The 12,447-nt window shown below is 69.4% G+C and overlaps 2 protein-coding genes across 3 annotated transcripts; one reads left to right on the top strand and one right to left on the bottom strand.

Annotated features, from left to right (window-relative positions):
• Nucleotides 1-1,974: 1,974 nt before the first annotated feature.
• Nucleotides 1,975-6,042, bottom strand: BTC (betacellulin). The gene is made up of 5 exons (XM_068941177.1): nt 5,947-6,042; nt 4,109-4,192; nt 3,595-3,712; nt 3,351-3,497; nt 1,975-3,225 (listed from the first exon to the last, which is right to left on the bottom strand). The coding sequence occupies exons 1-5, from the start codon at nt 6,011-6,013 to the stop codon at nt 3,120-3,122; spliced, it is 522 nt and encodes a 173-aa protein (XP_068797278.1). The 5' UTR covers nt 6,014-6,042; the 3' UTR covers nt 1,975-3,119.
• Nucleotides 6,043-7,583: 1,541 nt separating this feature from the next.
• On the top strand, nt 7,584-12,384 carry PARM1 (prostate androgen-regulated mucin-like protein 1). 2 transcript variants are annotated; one of them, XR_011140760.1, is made up of 5 exons: nt 7,584-7,713; nt 9,843-10,382; nt 10,489-10,567; nt 10,668-10,883; nt 12,048-12,384. XR_011140760.1 is itself a non-coding variant. In XM_068941176.1 (4 exons), exons 1-4 carry the CDS (start codon nt 7,653-7,655, stop codon nt 10,750-10,752), a joined length of 765 nt encoding a protein of 254 aa, XP_068797277.1. In that variant the 5' UTR covers nt 7,584-7,652; the 3' UTR covers nt 10,753-10,900. The 2 variants fall into 2 exon arrangements, 1 of the variants encoding a protein (XP_068797277.1); XM_068941176.1 differs by lacking the exon at nt 12,048-12,384 and having other exon boundaries at nt 10,668-10,900.
• Nucleotides 12,385-12,447: the final 63 nt, after the last annotated feature.

Genomic DNA, 12,447 nt, shown 5'->3' with positions numbered 1-12,447 from the left:
TCGCGCCGGCCCCGGCCCTGCCGCCCCCGGACGTGGCCCCGGTGCCCCCGGCCCGGCCTGGCCCGGGGCCACGGGGGAGCGGAGGGACCGGGGTGGGGGGTGCTGGGAGGCGCCTGGGGGGCCGCTGGGGCCTGGGGGGGACCGGGGGGCACCGGGAGGATGCCGGGGGCACTGGGGGGACTGGGAGGCGCCTGGGGGCCGCTAGGGACTGGGGGGGACTGGGAGGCACCGGGAGGATCCTGGGGGCACTGGGGGGACTGGGAGGCACCTGGGGGCTGCTAGAGACTGGGGGGGACTGGGGGCACCGGGAGGATCCTGGGGGCACTGGGGGGACTGGGAGGCGCCTGGGGGCCGCTAGGGACTGGGGGGGACTGGGGGGCACCGGGAGGATCCTGGGGGCACTGGGGGGACTGGGAGGCGCCTGGGGGCCGCTAGGGACTGGGGGGGACTGGGGGGCACCGGGAGGATCCTGGGGACACTGGGGGGACTGGGAGGCGCCTGGGGGCCGCTAGGGACTGGGGGGGACTGGGGGGCACCGGGAGGATCCTGGGGGCACTGGGGGGACTGGGAGGCGCCTGGGGGCCGCTAGGGACTGGGGGGGACTGGGGGGCACCGGGAGGATCCTGGGGGCACTGGGGGGACTGGGAGGCGCCTGGGGGCGAGTGGGGCTGCGGGGCACCGGGAGGCACCGGGAGGCGCCGGGCAGGAGTGGGGCCGTGGCCTTGAGCGGGGGCGGGCCCAGGAGCCTTTGGGGCGGGGCTAGGAGCCCTGGGGGCGGGTCCAGGAGTGGGGCTCTGGGGGCGGGGCGGGGCAGGGCGGCGGTAGAGCGCGTGCGCGGGCTGCGGCGGGCGGTGAGCGCGGTGTGGCCCCCCGGCGGCCGCCGTCCGCCCTCCCGCTCGCTCTCCACGTCCGTCGCTCGGCGCCTGCGCGGCGGCCCGGGCGCTCGGGGCCGGGAGGGCGGCGGCGGCGGCGGCGGCGCCCGGGCCGGGCCCTCGGCGCGGCCCAGGTCCCGAGCGGGGCCCCGCGCACGGACGGGCCGGGGCCGGGGCCGGGGCCGGCGGAGGGGGAGGCCGGGAGCTCTGGGGCAGAGGCGGAGGCGCAGGCGCGGGGGCGCGGCCTGAGCGCGGAGACGGGGGCTGGAAACAGCGACTGAAGCCCCCGGTCGGGGGCCGGACGCGGCGGCTGCGGGGGCGGTTTTAATACTCCAGCCGGAGACCGAGGCCTGCGGGTCTGAGGCTGGAAACCAGAGGCCGGGGCCGCCCGCGTTGTTGGGCAGAGAGGCCGGCTGCTGGGGCCGGGAACGGCGGCCTGGGCTCCGGTTCCGGACACAGCCCCCGCTGCCTCAGCCCGGCGTCCCAGGGCTTTGGGAGCAGGGCTCCTTGCCTGAGAGCAGTGACTCTCTCCATCTCCCTGCCCGGAGCCCGAACCAGCAGCCCCGCCTGCGTTTTGGGGGCTGGAAGTGGCAGCTTGGGGCCTGCTGTCAAGCACAAGAGCAGGTGAGCGAGTGCTGGGTTTTGGGGGGGGGCAGCAGAAGAGAGGCCTGGTTTTGGGGCGACAGCTGGCGGCTCAGTGGCTGTTTCTGTGGCTGGAAAGAGAGGCCAGAAGTCCTGCGTTTTTGGGGTCAAGAACGGAGGCCTAGTGAGCTGTTTTTGTGCTTGGAAACAGAGACCAAGTCCTGCGTTTCTGAGCTCAGAAACAGACTAAGTCAGTCTTGTGTTTTGGGGACTTGGAAACAGAGGCGAGTTCGGCTGTTTCCAGCCCCAAAGCAGAGACTGAGGGGCCCCTTTGGGGTGGGGGGGAGGCAGAGGGGTGGGGGGGGCAGGGTGCACGGACCCTCCCCGGGAGAGGGGGGGGAGGGGGTCTGTCCACCAGCGCCCCGAGGGCAGGGAGGCCGGCATGCACCAGGCCGAACCTCCTGTCTGAGAGAGTTTCTGGCGCAAAAGCGGTTTTGGGGGGGAAACACCAGAAGACCCCGTGGGCCAAGTCCAGCCTTTATTCACCCTCCAGCCAACGCTCTCGGTGTTTATTAACCTCTTGGCGGACAGATGCGGGATCACTATGAAGTAATGGGGCAGCACCGAGTCCGCGCACAGCAGCTCCTTGGTCACCGCTGGGTCACCGCACGTAGCAAACGGGGCAGCGTTATTGCGTGCGCAGCAGCGCAGCGGTCAGCACGGCTCCCCTGTACAGACGCTCCCGGTTCAGTCCTGGTCCCCTGGGAAAGGCGGACATCGCTCTCCCAGCCGTGACAGGGATTGATTCATGGCCCCGTGCCCTTCCGGTCGTGGTTACCCAAGCAGCTGACGGTCCTTGACTCCGTATCGGCTACTTAGTCCACAGGGATTCCCTGTCCAGGCGCTCGTTGGCCCGCAGCGCTGCAGCGCTGTGAGGGTGCGGCGGGGGCAGCGCCCGGGCTCCCCGCGGGGACAGGTCCACGAGCGCAGGGCGCGCCGCGGGCCGCGTCGAGCGCTTATTGCCTCGGCGCCTGAGCGGGGGCTCCCCGGCGCTTTCCCCAGCGAGGCGAGAGCGGAGCGGCAGAGTGCCCGGCCCCGCTGGGCGAGGAGCGCCGGGCGGCGCCGCCTGAGGTGTGTACGGGCGACCCCCGCGCAGCGAGCAGGCGGCGCTCGGGGCTGATCTCGGGCTCTGACTGCGGCTCAGGGCGCCCTGCGGGGGCTCCTCGTCCCGCGGAGCGCTCTGGGCATGGGGGCGCCGGGGGGACCTGGCTCTGATACCTGCTACTCCTGTTCCTGCTCCCGCTGGTGCCAGTCTCGGTCCCGCACCACCTGGGGCCACTGCACACCTGCCGCGTCCCTATAAGCGCACGCTGCAGGACACAGGCAGCCCCCACCCGGCAGGGCAGGAGCCAGAGCTGCGGCTTCCCTGGGCCAGGACCCCCGCTTGGCACCCGGCGCCCCCGGCACAGATGTCCGCCCACTTGTGCCATCACCCCTTTATTAGAGCCAGCGCGTGAGCCGCAGAGTCCTTTTGCCCGTGGTGGCACAAGGCAGCACCGCTGCGTGGGACCCGCCCGCGGGCACCGGGGGCTGCTGCGGGGGGCACCGGGGCCGCCGTCAGCGCCAGCACTGCCAGGCACCTGGCACCAGCCGCCCCGTGCACCCTCAGGCGACGGCTGTCTCCCGCACGCCCTCGCTCTTGGCAGGCGCGGGCTTATTCAGCGTCTCCATTTCTTGCTCCTTTCCCTTCTGCCGTCGCTTCCGGTAGCGACTGGAGAAGGGGGGAAAAAATAAAATAAAATGTAATATTAAAAAATAAATAAATAGACCCTCGTGAAGCAAGCGGCTCCCACCGAAATGCGGATCGGTGGATCGGCCGCCCCGCGCGGGACCTACTGAGCGCAGAGGCAGGCGCAGACGACGAGGATGGCGAGGGCCGCCCCGGCCGCGATGAGGGAGATGACGACGATCTGGCCCCGGTCGCCTCGCAGGTAGAAGATGTCCACCCTCTCGCACCGGGCGCCCGTGTAGCCCCGCTCGCACCTGCGCGGGGAGAGAGGGAAGAGGTGAGGGTGCCGAAAACCTGCCGGGGCACCCCTGCCTCCCCCCCACTACCCTGGCCCCAGGCCTCTTCGCTCACACGCACGCCGGCGCCTGCTCGGCCACGAGGAAGCGGCATCGCCCTCTGACGCAGTAGTGCCGGTACTCCTCCGGGCACCGGGAGAAGTGGCCTCGCCGCCGCGGCTGCGGCACGCCGCCTGTAACAGCACCCAAAAACATCCGAGGCGTTAAAAAAAAGCAGATTATTTTTTTGTTTGTTGTTTTCCCCCACCCGTATCGCAAGATGGCTCGCTCCCCCCCTCCCCTGGCAAGGGTTTATCCTCGCCTCTGCCTTGCCCTGGGAAGCGCTGCGGGGGACGCTGCGGGTTCGCTAGACAAAATATCCTCAGCGCTCTCCTTTCTCACCCCCCCGCCCCCAGCGCAGGGCGATATCCAGGCAGCGCCGTCCCGGGGAATAAAGCTAAATAAATAACCGCTGGCAGGAGGCCTGCGTTACGAGCCGGGCTGCCAGCGGCCGGGTCGGGTTCCCCGCGGCCGGTATTTGCAGTGCCTGTTTTTGGGGGGGGAGAGGGGACAAGCTGCCCCCACGTTACCTGTGCAATTGCCCGGGGGGCCGCAGGGGAGGCCGTCGGCCGTCACGTTGGCGTCGGCGCCCGCGCCGTCGAAAAGCGCCAGGCCTGGGGCGGAGAGGAGATGGATGAGCAGTGGGTTGGAGCGGGGGGGGGGGATTGGAGCCCAGCTCCCCCCCCCCGGCCGGTGCTCGGGCGCAGCACGGGGCAGAGCTGGCGGCTTCCCTCCTGCCTATATATAGGCAGCGCTGCTGTCGCGGCGCCGCTTCGGGTTAACGGGGGGCTGCGAGCGCCGCCGCTGCCGGCTCGGGCGGCGGGTGCCGCTGGGCGTGAGGGTGACTTCAGCGGCGGTGACCCACTTCGCAGCTCCGCGCAGAAACAGGCATTTTTCGCCCCCCCCCCCCCAACTTGTTGGAAAGAGACGCCGCGAGCGCTTGGCAATGCTTCTCGCGCCCGCCCGCCCGCTGACGACAGGCTTTCGGGCTACCGAGCCCTGGCCGACTTTGCCAAAAAACGCGCCCCTGGGGGGAGGGGGGGTTCCTCCACGCCCCCTCCGCGAGGGTAGGACGGGCCCCAAAACCCAGGCGCGAGGCATCTCCCGCCACGGCGCGGGTGGAGGAGCCCCCGGGTGCCGGGCGTCCCAGGCCGAAACCAGCCCGGCGGGCTGCAGGTTGGGCAGGTTTCGGCGCTCACGCGGGCCGGGCTCGCCGGCGGGCCGGGCCGAGCGGCTGCCGACGGACGGGGGAGGCTTTGCCGCCCCCACCGCCGGCGGGTTTCGGGCACGCGGTGAGCCGGAGGCCTCGGCCAGCGGTGCCGGCGAGCCGGGCCCGCGTGCAGCACCGCGCGCGGGCTCCTGCCGGCTCTGAGCAGCGGGATTTAAAGGCAGCGTTGGCCCTCCCCGTCCACGTACCGAAGCAGCGGTGCTTCCATAGGGTCTCGGGGCTGCCGAAATATCGAAACCCCGCACCGGGGTGCTGCCAGGTGCCCCCCCAGCGTGGCGCCGGGCTCTGTCCCCCCTCCGCACGCTCCTGCCTCCCCGGAGCGCCCGCGGCTGCGTGCCCCCTCTCCCAGCCCCAGCAGGCACGACGCGGCGGTGACGGTCCCCCCGCAGAGACCCTTGGCACGGCAGCCGGCACCCAGGGGTGGGCGGCTCCGGGGCTTGGAGCAAAACGCTCGCCTGAGCCTGAAGCTGGGAGCGTTTGCCAAAAAAGGGTGCAGGGGCTGCGCCCGGCCCGGCCCGGGGTGGGGGGTGCTCTGGCGTGGGATGGGGGGGGGAGCAGCGGGGTGGGACGGGGGGATCATTAGGAGGGGACGGGGGGAGCAGTGGGGTGGGACGAGGGAAGGATTGGGAGGGCATTGGGGGGCAGGATGATTGGGGACGGGGGGGGGAATCCCTGGGATGGGACAGGGGGCAGCAGCGGGGTGGGACGGGGAGGATTGGGATGGCATTGGGGGGCAGGATGATTGGGGACGGGGGAGAGCAGCAGGGTGGGACGGGGGGGATCATTGGGAGGGGACAGGGGGGACCAGTGGGGTGGGATGGGGGGAGGATTGGGAGGGCATTGGGGGGAGGATGATGGGGGGACGGGGGGAGCAGTGGGGTGGGACAGGGGAAGGATTGGGATGGCATTGGGGGGCAGGATGACAGGGGGACGGGGGGGGGATCCCTGGGATGGGACAGGGGGCAGCAGCAGGGTGGGACGGGGCGAGGATTTGGGGGGGGGGGTGGACCAGGGAGATCCCCAGGATGGGACCGGGAGGGGAACCGCGGGCCAGCGCAGCGGGACGGACTGGGGAGAGGGACAGAGGGATCCGCGGTCGCGGTCCCGGGTTTGGGGGGGTGGGGGGGGGGCCCTGCTTACCGGAGGCAAGCGCCAGGCAAAGCAGCAGGGTCCCGGCGCCGCTGCCCGGCGCTGCCGCCGCCTCCATGCGCGTCGCCGCCGCCGCCGCCGCCGCCGCCGCCTGCCCCGGTGCCGCCCGGCGGGGGGGGGCGGGGGGGCGGGGCGGGGGCGGCCCCGCCGCCTCCCTCCCTCCCCCCCCCACCCCGGGTGCCCCCGCGGGGCGCAAAGCCGAAATCCCGGCGCGGGGGGTGGGGGGGTTCGTGGCTGGGGCGCCCCGCACCCTGCCCAGCGTGGGGGGTTGGCTCGGTGGGGGGGGGGGTGTCTCCCCCCCAAAAAAAATAAAAAAAACCCCGACCTTGGGGCAAGCGGCCTCTTTCGGGCCCCCGAAAGGGGCTCTGAGGGCCCTGCGGGCGGAGGGCAGCGGGCGGGGAGACTGCCCCCCCCCCCCGAGGCCCACGCCGGGACCACCGGCTGGCAAGGGGAAAAAGCGGGGTGGGGGAGGCGAGGCCGGGGGCGGTGCGGGCCGGCGGCCAGGCCTTCCCCGCGCCCCCCCCGGACTGGAGCACCTGGCGCACCTCCCCAAAAAATCTCCTAGTAAGAAGGTCGAGAAGGGTCCCTCCGCGTCCAGCCGGACCGACGCTGCCATCCGTCCTCGGCCGCAACTCGTCACACCTCCCAGCACCTTCAAGACTTCCTCCCGGCTTTCTCGGGGTGGGGGGGGGGAACCCAGGATTTTTCCCTCGTGTTGGCGTTGTCCCAAAAGGCCTTCCAGGAGGGGGGGGGGAAAGGGGGGGGAAGGGGGGTTTCTCAGCCTGCGCTTGTGCCTCTCGCCGCGCTGCAGGTCCCCCCCCCCCCCCCCCCCCCCAGCTCGCTCTTAGCTGCATTAATGTTTGTGGCTGCTGGGGAAGCCCGAAAACACAAGCTGCCCTTGCTCTTGCTTTTTCCCACTTTCGGCTGATGTTGGCCCCAGTCCCCTCCCCGAGCCCCAGTCCCCTCCCGGTGCCGGGTGCTGGGGCCCAGCACCCCGTCCCAGCGCGTGGCACCTGCTGCCGGCACCCAGTATCCCGTGCCCGGTCCTGGTGCCCCGTCCCCTGTCTCGGTGCCCAGCAGCCAGTCCCAGTACCCAGTCCTGGTGCCCAGTCCCAGTGCCTGACACACAGTATCCAGTCCCAGGCCCAGTGTCCAGTATCCAGTCCCAGTGCTCACCCCTGGTGCCCAGTGTCTGGTGCTCAGTACCCAGTGCCAGTCCCACTCCAAGTGCCCAGTACCCAGTCCCAGTGCGCAGCCCTGGTGCCCACCACCCAGTATCCAGTTCCACTACCAGTAGCTGGTGCCTGGTGCCCAGTGCCCACTCCCAGTGCCCGCTCCCACTGCTCAGTACCCAGTGACCATTATCCAGTCCCACTCCCAGCGCCCAGTGCCCGGAGCCCACTACCCAGTCCTAGTGCCCAGTATCCCATCCCACCCCCAGTGCCTGGTGCCCAGTACCCACTCCCAGTGCCCGCTGCCCGCTGCCCAGTATCCCCTCCCGGTGCGCGGTGCCCGGTGCCCGGTGCCCGGTGCCCGGTGCGGGCGCCGGCAGGTGCCGCTGCGGGCCGGGCCGGGCCGGGCCGGGCGGCGGCGGCGGGGCCGGGGCCGGGCGGGGCCGGGGCGGCGCGCCGGGGCCCTGCCGGCCGGCGGGCGGCCTCCCTCCGCCGCCTCCCTCCGCCGCCGCCGCCGCCGGCACCATGGGCTGCCGCCGCCGCCGCCTCCTCCTCCTCCTCCTCGCCCTCCTCCTCCTGCCGGCAGGTAAGCGCCCGCCGCGGAGCCAGCGGCCCCCGCCGCTTGGCCCGCACAAGGCGGCGAAGCCCCCCCGCCGCCCCGAGCGGAGGCAGCTGCCGGCCGGCTGTGCGCGCCCGCGGCCGCGGCTGCGGAGCGGCGCCCCGGCGCTTGCCAGAGCCGCGTCGCCTCCAGCTGCCCGAGCAGCGCCGAGCCCGGCCCGGCCCGGCAGCTGAAGCCGCTTCGCAGGGTTGAAACGTGAGTTTCTTCTCCGCTGTCAAAGCGTCGCCTTGTCCCGCTTTGGCGGTCGTCCCGCGGGGTCCCGGGGGGTGGGGGGGGAAGCGGTCGCGCCTTTGCACCCCTGCCGCCGGCTTCAGCAGGTTCAGGCGGATGTGAACCGAGGCACAACCAAGGCGCTGGCGATGACGCCTGGCAGAAGCAATAAAGCTGCCCTTTGCCCACCCGGTGAAGGTGCTGGCTGGGCGGCCGGGCAGCCTGCACCGCTTCCCCCTCGCCTGCCGTTTTGTCGCAAGACGTGGCGCGGGAGCGGGCCCTGGAGGGGGGCAGAAACGCGCCTGGGAAAGGCATCGCCCTCGCCAACTTGCCTTGGCGCGGGTGCTGTCTGTGATTTCCTTCCCCTACGCCCCAGAAATAACACTTTTTTATTTCCCCCCCCCAAAAAAAAACCCTTTTTTTAACCTGCTATGTAACAAGAAGCATCATCTTAAACACGCTTCTTGCTCGTTCTTCGAAGATCTCAGGGACAGAGAGGCTGCCACTTTACAGGCGTGAGATAACCCCGGGGTTTCCCCGGCTGCCTAATGAAATATAATAGTGCCTTGCGTACGCCGTTTGGGAGGGAAGGGAGGCGTTACGTGTGAAACCATTATTTCTTGCTTGGGCTGAGTTAAAGGAGAACGCGCTCCTCCGACGTGATTTCTCCCCCAGCGTAGAAAGCCGGCGGTCAGCTGCTGCAGCCACGAGGCCTTTTCGCCATTTAACCGTTGGTTCTGCTCACGAGCCCGCGGCCGGCGTATTTGGAAATACCGGGCACGCGCCTTCCCCCCACCCCAACCCCGCTTAAAATTTACAGTGTGCCCCTCGCCCCCGGCGGGTGGATGCGCCAACCGACGAGTCGCGGGATGCAGCGGTGGGAAGCGGCAGCCCTCGGCCGGCGTCAGGCGCTTGGCGACCAAGCGGCCGGCCTCGGAAAGAAGCGTGTCATGGCGGGACCCGAGGCCAGAGGCCGTTTGTAGGGACGAGGCCGAGTCTGACAGCAGGGGCTGAGGAATGGCGGAGCCGGGAGTTGAAGCGGCCGAAGCACCGCGACCCCTCGCGTGGTTAAATGGCAGGGAAACGGGCGCGCGTTTTTGACGGTGGAAAACTTTTTTTTTTTTTTTTTTTTTTGCTCGTTGCCAAATGCAACAACCCCTAGCTAAAGGAAGGCTTTTTATTTTATTTTGTTTTTTTCAATCTGGGGCGGGGGGGGGAACAAAAAAAAAAAAACGAAAAATCATTTTGCAACGATGTGATGTTGCAAACAACGGGGCTCAATGAGCACAAGGCTCATGGGGGGATGAACCGTTTCGGCACGACCCCCTCCCTGCGGCCTCGTTACGCTCTGAAACGGGCTAAAGCCGACGGGCCGGCGACGCGGGCGGGTCACAGCGGCAGGGAAGCGATGGCCGAGGCCGGGGGCGCCGAGCCCCTCCGCGGCTCCCCGATGACCCGGCGCTTTGCAAGCTCTTCCGCACTCGCCCCGGCCGGCGCTCTTGCCCGTCTTTCGGCGCCTCTCTCCGTGCCGGGGGCTGAGCCGGGAGTTTTTATTTTCGGCATTGCCACCAAACCCAGTGTTTTTCTGCCGTCTCGGTCCTCCTCCGCGTCCACCTACCGCGATACCAAGGTGCTGCCTTCTCCGAATTCCTCCCCGGCTGCCAAACGGGGGATATTTTGGATATCCTTATCCAAAAATAACGATAATAAATAAAGCCTGATGCGGATGAGGATAAAAGAAAGGATTAATTTTTTTTTTTTTTTTTTGGTTAGAACTTTGTTGCCTTTTCGGGCTCCCTTGCAGCACCCGGCAGCCTTGGCCCAAGGGCCGGGCTGCCCCGAGGCGCCCCCGCCGCTCAGGCCCTCTGCGCGTGTCTCGTTCCCAGGCCTCGGCGAGGACACGCCGCCGGCGCCCGCCGCCAGCCGCCCTCCCGCTCCGTCCCAGGGGGCTCCCGCTTCCGCCACGGCAGCCTCCCCCGGCGCCAGCACGCCGCCGTCCGATGGCGCCACGGCGCGGGAGGGCGGCAGCACCGTGCCCAGCGCCGGGCCGCCCTCGCCCGCCCCGTCCGCCGGCCCCGGGGGAGGCTCCAGCGCCGGCTGGGAGCCCTCAGCCGCCCCGAGCACCTCGGCCTCCCGGCCGGCCTCGACGGGGGGCACCGCGCAGGAGCCGGCCACAGCTCCCGGCACGCCAGCGGCCGCCCCGTCCAGCGCGGCGCCGTCGCCCCTCGCCACCGCCGCTGCCTCCGCGGTGCCCCCTCCCACGAGCGCCAGCGGCACCCCACCGCCCCAACCCGCCTCCTCGCTGCCGGCCCGCCAGACGCCCGCCACCGCCGGCCCGCCGGCGCCCGACGCCACCGCCGACAAAACCACCCCTTCCGCCGGCGGCGGCGTCACCGCGCAGGAGGTGCCGCGCGCCCTGAGCGCAGGTGAGCAGCGCGGCTCTGCCCCGCTTTGGGGACCCCCCCCACCCCCTCCCCTTGCCCCTCGACGCCTCCGACCGCGGCCCCCCCCCGCCGCCCCGTCCCTCCGCAGGCAGCGTCGCGGCCATCACGGTGACCGTCATCGTGGCGGTGGTGCTGGTCTTCGGCGCGGCCGCCTACCTCAAGATCAGGTAAGGGGATGGGGGCGCGGGGCGCGGGGCGGGCCGGCGGCGGCGGCGGCGGCCTCACGCCTCGCCCGCGCCGCCCTCTTGGCCCCGCTCCGTCCGGCAGGCGCTCCTCCTACGGGCGGCTCCGGGACGACCGCGACTACGGCGCCTGGGGCAACTACAACAACCCCCTCTACGACGACTCCTAGCGGGTACGAGGACGGAAATACCCTCTCCGGGCCCGCCGCCGGCTCCGGTGCCGAATGGGGACCGGAGGGAGCGCGAGAGAGAGAGACCGCTGGCCCGCGGCAGCGGCTGTTGCGCAGCACCCGCAATAAACGTCAGTTTGTCGCCTTTCACGCGGGAAATTTGGGTCCGGCGGGCGGGGGGGGGGGGCAGGAGGTGGGTGGAGGGAGGTTGGTTTTGGGGTGAGGGGGATGCACGCCGGGCCGTCGTTGGCGGCGGAGCGGCCGGGGGCCGCGGCGATCTTTCCCACGCCGCCGAGCCGAGACAGTGGCTAAAAATAGCGCCGCGCCGCGTAGCGCCTTTTCGGGGGAAGGACGGGGGGGGGAAAAAGGAAAAAAAAAAACCAACAACAACAACGACCAAAAAAAAAAAAACCAGATGAGGCCAAGTCACCAGGCGAGCGGACGCGGCAAGGAGAAAACCGAGGTGGGGAAGCTGGGCAACGCGGGCAGCAAACTGAATTACCAGGCCGCCGTTTCCTGGCAGGAGGCATCAGGGCATTTTGGGGTTGGGGGGCGGGGGGGGTCCAAGTAAGGCCGAGTCACGGCATCTGGCAAGAGCACGGCGGCGGCGAGGGCTTCGGCGCCCCTCCAGCCGGCCGCAGCCTCTGCCCCGAGCCCGGCCTCCGGATTGAGAGATTATTGCAAAAAAATGATTTCTTTTATTTATTTTGTAACGCTGCTCACTCGCTGCGGCTAAAGAGAAGCGCGAAAAACGTCGCCCGCGGGCTCCGGATCCGCTGCTGGCAACGAACGCCGTTTAAGGGCCTTAATATTTAGGGGCTTGGGCTAAGCTTGGTCTTGTCCTCGGCGAGCAGGGCTCAAAACATGCCCGCCCTGGCCACCGTTGAGCCAGACGAGCTCAGCCTAGAGGGCAACAGTCTCTGCATACGGCATCCTAAACGCGCCGTGACTTTGACCAGCGCCAAAGGCGTTATCTTATCTCCCGCTGTATATTCCCACAGCGCCGGAGCCTAACAGCGGTCGCTCTTAGCCCAAAAACAAAAGCAGTAAAACAATTTATCGGCGAGCCGAGGGCCGTGCGCGAAGGCGCGGGAAGCCCGAGGAGCCCTTCGGTCCTCCGCGCTAGCTGCGTTAATGTAATGGGCGAACGGATTAACAGCACTTTTTCGGGGAAAACCAGCAACAAACCCGACAGGAACCAATTTGGGGGGGGGGAGGGTGGAAGAGGTGCCGATATTCGGCATTGACCATCATGAGCCACCAGCCTGCTCCCCCCCCCCCTTTGTGCCCCCCAGGAATAAATAGCCGCGGCGCATCTCTGGGCGCTGATGGAGTCCTTCGGTATTTGCACCCGCTTTCCTTCACGACCGTCTCTTTCAAGATACGTATCTCTACGGTTCAGCAGGTTAATGGACGAGCTGCTGCATCTGTTTCTCCCTCATGGTTACTTGCGGGGTTGATTTTTCCAGCCCGGCGTTTTGTTTTGAATTAAGCCCGGATTGCTGCTTCTCCTTGTCCTCCGGCCGCAGGGTCGTGGGAAACTCGGGCTTTTATGGCCTCTCCGAGGGCAGAGGGCTGCGGAGAGGGGCGAGAGCTGTTTGCCCAAAGCGGGTAACAATGTTTTTGCCCAAAGGATTACTGGCCTCCTCGCTAGGAGGGCTTTAAACTGGCTGTGTTGGGTGGCCGGGGGGGGGG

The sequence above is a fragment of the Struthio camelus genome, chromosome 4 (genome assembly GCF_040807025.1).
Source record: "Struthio camelus isolate bStrCam1 chromosome 4, bStrCam1.hap1, whole genome shotgun sequence".
NCBI classification, from domain to species: domain Eukaryota; kingdom Metazoa; phylum Chordata; class Aves; order Struthioniformes; family Struthionidae; genus Struthio; species Struthio camelus.
This window is presented reverse-complemented; position numbering and strand designations above follow the sequence as displayed.